The sequence below is a fragment of the Eurytemora carolleeae genome, unplaced genomic scaffold (assembly GCF_000591075.1).
Source record: "Eurytemora carolleeae unplaced genomic scaffold, Eaff_2.0 scaffold1797, whole genome shotgun sequence".
Taxonomy (NCBI): Eukaryota; Metazoa; Arthropoda; class Copepoda; order Calanoida; family Temoridae; genus Eurytemora; species Eurytemora carolleeae.
The window spans coordinates 13,227-24,419 of NW_019397696.1; the positions used below are offsets into that span (position 1 = coordinate 13,227).

Here is an 11,193-nt window from a genome sequence, read left to right on the forward strand (position 1 = left end):
TATCTTCTATCTATCTATCTATCTATATATAAATTTGGCTTGTCTGTCTGTTTGTCTGTCTGTTTTTATCCAATAAACGTCAAAACGGCTGAAGCGATCGGGCCCAAATTTTTTGTGGGACATCACATGACCACAGGGAAGGTTTATGAATGATCAAAATTTCAAATATTTGTCTCCATCAAAATTCGATCGTCATTAAATTTTTTAAAATTTTGAAAATCCGCGAAATTTTTTGTGAAAATCCGCGAATTATTTTTGTTTTGTTTTACGATGTACAGAAAGAGAAGTTCACAATTTAAATAGAAGATGGGTGCGAAGCGCCCTAAAAGCCTAGAAAGAAGGGCGCGAAGCGCCTTGAATTTCTAGTAGTGTATATTCCGATAATAATTTTTAAATCATAATTAAAAAATCAATTTTCAATATTTATTCTTTTAAAAATATCACATTTGTTGAATACATATATTTTCAATATTCAGGGTCTGTTTACGAATTTAAGCAAGTCTTGTCAAATTCTTAAAATTGTAATTGCAGTCGCGACCCTCTCACGAAGATATCTGCGTCAGAATTTGAACCAATTTTGACAATATTCTTTACTTCGGAAATACCCCGATCACAGTTGACAATCTTGAAGACAAGGATCGCTTAAAATCACTTTAATAATTATCCTACACTTGATAAACTAGGTAAATCAAAACAAATCAAAGTATATATATAAGCAATAAGCCTGACTTGAAATATATAAAGGCGCGGTATATATTTCATAATTTGATTTGTAATTCAACACAGAACTGATTTTACATACATATCCCAGACCTATAAGGAACATTGGGTTGGCATCGATTAGAATAAATAATTCAGACTTCCGTTGTGTATCATTGGGCCGGGGGGGGGGGGTTTCTTTATGAAATATTACTTATAAAAGTCTAAAATCTACTTTAAAGGGATAAAAAGGATTCTTGTTCGGATTAAAACTATTTTAACTGTTCTATTACGAGTCTTTTTTGTAAAGCTCGAGCATGTATATATTATTACATTTTATTGGTTTTAACAGTATAAAAGACAAGAGTTAATATCATTTTTAAAAGCATCTTATTGAGCGGCTTTGGATATATTCATTTTTAGTCTTTTGACGTCTTTATCACTATTTTAAAGGCTTTTTATTCTATATTTAATTGTCGTCGTTGACCTTCCTATACTCACATGGTCGGCCTCTGTAATAAAACTAACGTCCAGGCGAAGTCATTGACCACCCTGTTCAGAAAGCCGAGGTTTACAGTTATAATTACAAAAACCAATGTCTTTAAAAGTATATCGGCCTTTTTGAATTAAGTCAACGTCTTTGAGGCCATGAAACACATTCCTAGAAAGGCGATGGATTCTGTATAGATTGATCAGCGACCTCCTTCTACATAGGGAATCGATGTTTACCATTTTATTGTCCTTAAAGGGTATCGGCCTCTTTAATGAAGGTTACGTCATTGACCTCCCTAAATAAAGGGCCAGCCTCTTATGTATCTATGCTGTCATTGGCCTCCCTGATTAGAGGGTGCCGGCCTCTATACATGAGTTTACGTCCTCCACCACCCTCCCCATGATGTCCCTCATGTCTAGGTTTTTATTAGGAACATAAATACTATCCAGAAACTCCCCAGTTTTAACCACCGTGAATATCTGAAAAAAATCAAAATTCAAAAGTTGAAAATTTGAAAATAACGAAACTTTAAAGAATGCAATTATTGCACTTATTATTTTCCCAATTGATTTAATAAACTTAATTGATCTACTCATCCAATTGATTTAATAAACCTACTTGATCTACTCTCCCAATTGATACAATAAACCTACTTGATCAAATCTCCCAATTGATACAATAAACCTACTTGATCTACTCTCCCAATTGATACAATAAACCTACTTGATCAAATCTCCCAATTAATACAATAAACCTACTTGATCAAATCTCCCAATTGATGTAATAAACCTACTTGATCTACTCTCCAAATTGATACAATAAACCTACTTGATCAAATCTCCCAATTGATACAATAAACCTACTTGATCAAATCTCCCAATTGATTTAATAAACAAGCTTGATCTACTCTCCCAATTGATACAATAAACCTACTTGATCAAATCTCCAAATTGATACAATAAACCTACTTGATCAAATCTCCCGATTGATTTAATAAACCTACTTGATTAAATCTCCCAATTGATTTAATAAACCTACTTGATCAACTCTCCCAATTGATTTAATAAACCTACTTGATCAAATCTCCCAATTGATTTAATAAACCTACCTGATCTACTCTCCCAATTAATACAATAAACCTACTTGATCAAATCTCCCAATTGATACAATAAACCTACTTGATTAAATCTCCCAATTGATTTAATAAACCTACTTGATCAAATCTCCCAATTGATTTAATAAACCTACTTGATCAACTCTCCCAATTGATTTATCTGTAAGATGAGGTTGAATGAGGTTGATGAGAAGATCTTCAAGTTCGCCAAGTTGCTTAATTACGAATATTCTGTCATAAGTATGATCAACCTAGAAAAGTAAGTATAGTTAGGGATCACTGATAATTTGATCAAAAATTAATCATGATCCTTACACCCCCATGATCAACCCCCAAAAATGATCGTTTATCGTTTATCATTCGTCATTTGTCTTTCATCATTTGTCATTCATTATTCATTATTCATCATTCGATATTCGTCATTCGTCATTCGTCATTCGTCATTCGTCATTCGTCATTCGTCATTCGTCATTCGTCATTCGTCATTCGTCATTCGTCATTCGTCATTCGTCATTCGTCATTCGTCATTCGTCATTCGTCATTTGTCATTTGTCATTTGTCATTTGTCATTTGTCATTTGTCATTTGTCATTTGTCATTTGTCATTTGTCATTCGTCATTCGTCATTCGTCATTCGTCATTCGTCATTCGTCATTCGTCATTCGTCATTCGTCATTCGTCATTCGTAATTTGTCATTTGTCATTCGTCATTCATATTTCTTCATTCGTCATTTAGCATTAATAATTCATCATTCACCATTCATCATTCATCAATCACTTGTTTTTGTTTACATTAGAATTTCAAATATTGTCAATATGATCAAAGGCAAACTATAATCTTTAATTTTTGAAAATAAAACAAATTAAACAAATTAGGTCAATTAAAGTAAAGCAGAAAATGTCTTTCTTTTCATAAAACATAATTGCAATCAATTCTATCTAAGATCAGCTGTAAAGTTTACTGTACAAGCTATCAATACCAATAATACATCCGGTTACATTAATTAATTAAATTACTTGATAATACACTCATAATTAATTAATTGGAATTAAATTAAATTTGTTCAATTACTTTTTCTTCAACAGTTTACTATAGGCCTGGGAAGTTGCAATAAGTCCAAAACTGTTGCATTGCTTTATTAATTTTTAAATAAATTTTTATATTTTCACAAAATATATTTTGTTGTTTTATTACTTTTTCCATTATTGCAAATGCATTTGATAAGTGTTCATATATTATTTTTCTTTAAGATTTATATATTTCTTCAAATTGACATCTCATAGGTCTTACTATTGTGTATGCTTTTCTACTTATTTAAATAGATAAGATAATTTAAAAGTTGCTTGAATCTTGTTAAACAATAAAACTATCAATATTTTTTTTTTGATAAAAAATTGCATTATTTGTTTATTTTCCAATTTTCGAAAAAGAGTTGTCAAACTGTAACCGATGTGAGCTAATAGCTCAGAATAGGGATAGTTCCATTGATGTAACCCCCTCAGTTCTCATATAAACCCGGAGCTAAACTCAGATTGGATAGTTCCATTGATGTAACCCCCTTCAGTCCTCATACGGACCCAGAGCTAAGCTCGGATTGCAAGTATTCCGGCCTATAAACCGGACACTTATTAGCTCTTTTGTATATAGCTATAGGTCGGACAGAAAGTGGGGCGGATAATAAGTTGCCAACGTGGAGAAATATTTGTCGTTAGAAAATGCCAACTCAGAAAACATGCTTTGAACTCATGTTTGAAAGCATGGAAAACCGAAGCCACCCTTGCCCCCGATCCTGGTTTAAATTCAAGCCAATAGGCATGAACCACAGCTTAGAAGGAGCAAATAGAATTAGCCTGGGCTAAAAGCGAAACAGAGTCAGTATTCACAGAGAGTCTGAAGACGGAAGATTAACTTGTCGTATGATGTGAACGAAAGGCGGAGAGTCCATCAGAGAGCTCCGGCTTTCCGTGATTCGTAGTATCGTTTTCATTTGTGCATTTTTTACTTGTAAATACATTTTTCCCTATACTCTGTAGATTTACTCACATCAGTTTTAAGTCTTTAGATTTCCTTTACTTCATACCACTTTTAACTGGTAACAAACATTTGGACTATACTGACTTCTAGCTGGACTGACCGGCGTTGCCCAGGATACTCATAGTTAGTTCTGCCGTACCCGCGCTTGGTAGTAAAATACGATTTTAGCAATTTTTCCATAATTTAGTGGACACACTCAAATTAGAATCTTAAACCCGAACTCAGAACGTTCCCATGGTGTTCCCGATTTTCCCAATCAAAAATGTTTGAGTCAAATCGGGTTTTTAAGCTATGATCAGACATACAAACAGACAAATAGAGATTACAGATTTTAGACTGTCCATCTTTTTTTCCACCACCCCCCTCCCCCCTCCCTAAATAGTTTGCTGTAGCTTTTATTCTTAAAATATTATTGTTAGGAAATTAATTTAGTTTAGCGATGATTTACCGACATTCATATTTAGTAAAAAATTTTAATATTTTTATTGAACAATAAAATATTAAATTTGATCAGGAATTTGAAAAGATTGAATAGAAGTAGAATTGTGCACTTTGTAACAAGTCATTGAATTCAATAGATTTAATTTCAATTGAGCCAAAAGCTTTTCTGAATAATTCTGTGATTTATTCATTTAATTTTGCTAATCTATGGGAAAGATTTTAATACAATAATTGACAAAATTTTGTTAAATAGAGATTTTCAGGGTTACCCACAAAAGATGAGATTGACTATATGGAATTTATTCATTTGTCAAAAGAAATTCTGGACCTACTTAAAGTCTCATCCTTTTTGGGTAACCCTGTAGGTTCGGAGAAACCTGATACCTGGAAAAAACTGACTAGTGTCATAGCTACCATCCGGAGTTTTCTCTGGATCTGAACCAACCCGTCCTTCTCCGGGTCTGAGAACTTCTCCCCTCTCTGGAGCATTCCGATCTTGACGGAGATCTTGATTATATTCCGAACCGTCTTCTTAGATTCATCTTTGTTCCCAGTCTAAAAAAAAGATTATGAAAAAGTTGTTTTAAAAGGACTGTGAGCGTAATTTCTAGTGACCCTTTATACAAAGGGGAATGCCCAACTTACAACAGTACCCTTGAAACCTTTGAGTGATCACTGATCATCTAGGATGGAGAACTCCGTGTTTTTGATCTCTAAAATGCTGTTCAAATTGCCGATTGCAATTATGAATTAGGGATATACTACTACAGTAGGTATATAGTGGGATATAATGCTTAAGTAGGGATGCAATTATAAAGTAGGGATATAATGCTACAAGGGATATAATTCTAAAGACGGGATATAATGCTGAAGTAGGGATATAATGTTAAAGTAGGGATATAATGCTAAAGAGTAGGGATATAATGCTAAAGTAGGGATGCAATGATGAAGTAATGATATAATGCGAAAGTAGGGCTATAATGCAAAAGTAGGGATATAATGGTAAAGAGTAGGGATATAATGCTAAAGTAGGGAAGCAGTAATGAAGTAATGATATAATGCTAAAGTAGGGATAATATGCTAAAGTAGGGATATAATGCTAAGTTAAGAATATAATGATGAAGAAGGGATATAATGCTAACACTGGGGTTATAATACAGGTAGGGATTTAATGCCAAGAAAATATGATGTAGCAACAACTGAAGATATAATTTACAAGTTGTTGACACTTTATTGTGAGATCTGCAATATTAGGCAATTTAAACTTTCATAATTAATGTTTTTGTCCTTCTTCAATCTACATTACTGCAAGAAAACAGAACTCAAAACATAATAACGGTATTTAAAAAACATCAAAATAAATTTCTGTACATTATCAGCGAAAAAACATAAGCGTTTTAAAATTAATTTTACATTAAAATTAAATATTTTAGGTATTTTAGACGCATTATGAAGTAATCAGCACTATGTTGAACAATAATGTTAACCCTTAAAACTACAAAAATTCTAATCCAAATAATAATTTTAAGATTTGGTTAAAGGGATTGTGAGCGGAATTTACCAAATGGCCCTCCATGCCCAGGTTATAATGCAAGGAAAGTTAATTGCAGTCGTGTATACTCTGCGTGCATATTGAAACCAGTTCTCTTTGGGCGGAATTTGTAAACAAGAATAGATGAATCAGAGCTCGTTTGGTATCCGAGGAGGATAAATCTATATATAAATTTGGCTTGTCTGTTTGTCTGTCTGTTTGTTTGTATAAACGTCAAAACCGCTGAACCGATCGGGCCCACATTTTTTGTGGGACATCACGTGACCACAGGGAAGGATTATGAATGTTTTAAAGGTTTTTAATTTTGTAAAAAAAAATTAAATTCTTAAAAATTTTCAAATTTTTTTTTTAAATCCGCAAAATTTTTTTCTTCTTTGTTTTAAAATGTAAACAAAAAGAACATGTTCACAATATAAATAGAAGATGGGCTCAAAGCGCCCTAAAAGCCTAGTACATTAAATTTTGGTAATTTTGATAATACACATTTTCCTATAACCAGAATATTTCATTGATTTTTTTATGTGAAACGTGGATCCCATGGCAGGCTTCGACATCCGTCTTGTGTTTACATTACAGCCCAGAGACAGTACACTGTAGTACAAAAGATATACAACGGCGCCCTTAAGAGCTTTGTCTGATCCAATTTAAATTTAAATCCCTGTGTTTTTTAACGGTTTATTTCCATTTGTGGGTTTTCTGTAAAAGTGACCTATGCATTTCTTACCAAAGCCTGGAGAAATTATCAGAATTAAACACTTTACGAGTCATAATAATGACGTAACCTTCCACATTTGTTATCAGATGAAGGCTTCAAGGGTAGAATGTTGCTGAAATCCTGGAAATTATGTAAACAAAATCCGTTGTTTATGTTAGAACTCAGTTCAAGTGTGTTGGGTCCAGAACATTAAGAAAATAAATATTAAATGCAAATACAACCTCTAGGGACAGTAGAAGATATTTCAAGTGACCCTCCAGTTAGAAAAATAGCAGCATGTCTGATTCAAAATGGTACAGTCCAAGTTTTAAAGGGTACCCGGATTCTATTAACCGGACATTACACTCTGTAATGGAACCGTGTTGCTTTGAATTACGTCCTATACTCCCTTTAAGAGCAAAAATATTATTTAAAAACCCATTTTTGTTTCCGCACAAAAATTGTAAACACAAAAGAAAAAAAAAGTTTAATAAAAAGTTTTAAGCTATCCCATACGCCATTTTTCGTTAATTCAATTATTATCAAATTTCAATTAATTAGAGAACTTCAAAATTGTCAAATTAAATATACATCTCGCATATTTTCTAGATATATAGTGAAGAAGACAGACCACATTTTAGAAACCTTATAAAAGTTACACATTTTTTAAAAACACTATTCGTATACTCTTTCCTATATTTTTTTCAAAACCAGAGGAGTTCTTTTTTATTTGGACAACCTGTATTTGTAGTTTTCTTAAGATTTTAATTACAAAAATAATTAAGTTTCTAGAAACGAATGTGTCGTACTTTCCTAAAATAGCTTGACCAATAGTAAAGACATGATTACTCTCACATACAAACTCAAATTTTCTAATCCCTTTATCTTTTGCAACCTGATGGTGCAGAAACCTTTGTTATTTCAAACTATTTCAAAATGAATATATCGGAATATATTAGTTTAAAATATGAAATGTCTACTTAGGTCCCTTTCTATTTATAACGTCCTATACATAAATACGTCATCGGTCCCTTTTATTCATAACGTCCTATACATAAATACGTCATCGGTCCCTTTTTCTTTATAACGTTCTATACATAAGTACGTCATTGATCCCTTTTTCTTTATAACGTTCTATACATAAATACGTCATTGATCCCTTTTTATTTATAACGTTCTATAAATACATATGTTGGCGGTCCCTTTAATGCCCTATACGTAAATAAGTCGACGGCCCGGATAATGTCCTATACTGTCGACGGTCCCTTTAACGTTATTTACGTAAATAAGTTAACGGTTTGTTTAATGTCCTATACCGGTCCCTTTAATTCCCAATACGTAAATAAGTAGACGGTCCGTTTAACGTCCATTATCCTTCCAGGCGACATTTTCTAAGATTCAACCAAAAAGTAAAACTTACATAAGTTTTTAGAAGGAGGTAGAGGTTGTCTAGTAGACGAGCACTGGTGTCGTCGATCAGGGACTTCGCAACAGTCCTGTTGGTGAAGAAGGTGTTGGCGAAGCTCTTTTGGACCTCGTAGGCAACCACGCTGGCCTTGAAGTCCGTCATGTCTGGACTACGGGCTGCAGATTCATCAAGATCTGAAGAAAAATATATTTAGTCAGGGGTTTATATTATGAAAAAAATCACCTCCTTAAAAATAATTGTTTTTCCCAATATGTAGAAATATGTCTAAGCTTTTTTATCCTTAAAAAATAATTAAGGGCATAAGAAGTAAAATTAGACCCCCCCCCCTTCCTCAAAAGCTATTGCTTTCCCAAAAAGATTTTTTTTTTAAAGATTTATATCACTGAATCTGAGATGGAAATATATTTTCAAAGTTTCAAAAAAAACCTTTTTTTATAAAGAATCTTTGAAAATTATTCACTCCCTCCCCACCCCCTTGATCTTTTTTTCTTTTAGTAGAATTTCTCTGCGTAGTACAGTATCAAATTATATTTTGATAAATTAATAATTTAATCAATGATGAAAAGAAACAATAAGAATTTAATTATAAAAACATTCTTTAAAAAACCTGTCGACAAAGGAGCAATATAATTTAATACAGAACGTTTCAGATTGGTTTAATTTAATTTTAAAACGTCCAACAAACAGTTTTATAAATAAACTATGGCTAGAGAACCCAGCATTGTTCAGGGTATTCATAGTTTACCCGCACTTGGTCGATTTTACCGGGAAACTAAATTTTGCCATTAAAGTCGATCACTTAAAAGTTTAAAACCAAACTAAGAGTATTCTCCCGAGTTCCCCAATTAAAATTTGAAGCAACGGGCATCAACGGACATCCAAAGAGACAGACACACAGAGATTACTTTTTATGAATGAGATTATAAGGATGAGACTAAAATGTTTAAAACTATTTTAATATAAATTTAGAAATTGGATTTTTGTCGTAAATTTAATCTTTAGTTGCGTATGAAATGCTGGAAAAAAAACAAGTTTATGGCCGTAGAGAACCATAAATAAATGAATGAAAAAAATTTTCAGAAGAAAGGCATTAAAGGTTACTTTTAAGATAAATTCATTTTTTTAAATTTGAAAAAAGGTTCTTTATCCATTTTTCAAAAGAGTTTTTTTGTTAATTGTAAAATTCTTTTAATCTTAGGAATTTTATAATCTTTAGGGATTAAGAATATTTAGGATATCTAGGGATTAAGAATATTTAGGGATTTAGAACATTTAGGGGTTTAGAATATTTAGGTATTAAGAATATTTAGGGATTAAGAATATTTAGAGATTTAGAATAATTAGGGATTTAGAATATTTAGGGATTAAGAATATTTAGGAATTTAGAATCTTTAGGGATTTAGAATATTTAGGGATTTAGAACATTTAGGGGTTTAGAATATTTAGGGATTAAAAATATTTAGGGATTAAGAATATTTAGAGATTTAGAATATTTAGGGATTAAGAATATTTAGGGATTTAGAACATTTATGGGTTTAGAATATTAAGGGATTAAGAATATTTAGGGATTAAGAACATTTAAAGATTTAGAATATTTAGGGATCTACAATATTTAGGGATTAAGAATATTTAGGGATTTAGAATATNCGTCGATGTTCTCTTGAATTTCTTATGCACAAATACGTCTACAGTCCCTTTAATGTCCTATACATAATACATCGACGATTATAACGTCCTATACATAAATACGTCATCGGTCCCTTTCTATTTATAACGTTCTATACATAAATACGTCATGGGTCCCTTTCTATTTATAACGTCCTATACATAAATACGTCATCGGTCCCTTTCTATTTATAACGTCCTATACATAAATACGTCATCGGTCCCTTTTATTCATAACGTCCTATACATAAATACGTCATCGGTCCCTTTTTCTTTATAACGTTCTATACATAAGTACGTCATTGATCCCTTTTTCTTTATAACGTTCTATACATAAATACGTCATTGATCCCTTTTTATTTATAACGTTCTATAAATACATATGTTGGCGGTCCCTTTAATGCCCTATACGTAAATAAGTCGACGGCCCGGATAATGTCCTATACTGTCGACGGTCCCTTTAACGTTATTTACGTAAATAAGTTAACGGTTTGTTTAATGTCCTATACCGGTCCCTTTAATTCCCAATACGTAAATAAGTAGACGGTCCGTTTAACGTCCATTATCCTCGCCGGTCCCTTTAATGCCCAGTTCATAAAAACGTCCAAATTTCTTTTAACGTTCACTACACGTCAGCAAAACTTAGGATTATATTTAACTCTACCGATTTATACATCTTATATAACAGTTGTTTGAATAAATATTTATCCTTTTTAATTGCTTGAGTTCTACTTTTTTACCATTAACGTTCTAGATTAGTCAGATGCAACGACCTTTGACTCTAATCAGTCTATCTTTATTTATTTACTTTAATTGTCTGTCCGTTTGTATCCAATAAACGTCAAAACAGCTAACCTAACCGATCGGGCCCCAAATTTTTAAGGGAATTCACATGAAGGTTTCTTTTCTGTATAATCAAAATGACAAATGTTTGTTTCCAAAATATCTGAATTTTGTAAAATTTTGAAAATCCACAAAAAAAATATTAAAGGGGATGGTGGAGTTGGCACATTTGATGTAGGGGGGGGGGGGCCTTGCCTTCATTTTTGGTTCAAATCTTCCAATTTTTTGG

The 11,193-nt window shown here is 32.3% G+C and overlaps 1 protein-coding gene across 2 annotated transcripts in view; it reads right to left on the minus strand.

Moving 5' to 3' along the window:
- Positions 1-409: 409 nt before the first annotated feature.
- Positions 410-11,193, minus strand: part of LOC111715531 (tumor necrosis factor alpha-induced protein 8-like protein) — a 26,282-nt gene continuing 15,498 nt past the window's right edge. For both annotated transcript variants that reach the window (XM_023490870.1, XM_023490869.1), the window contains 4 exons: positions 8,448-8,629; positions 5,166-5,336; positions 2,441-2,557; positions 410-1,671 (listed from right to left, as the gene is read on the minus strand). In XM_023490870.1, the coding sequence (XP_023346638.1) occupies positions 1,540-1,671; positions 2,441-2,557; positions 5,166-5,336; positions 8,448-8,597 (570 nt within the window). In that variant the 5' untranslated portion in view covers positions 8,598-8,629 and the 3' untranslated portion in view covers positions 410-1,539. The remainder of the gene's footprint in view (positions 1,672-2,440; positions 2,558-5,165; positions 5,337-8,447; positions 8,630-11,193) is intronic.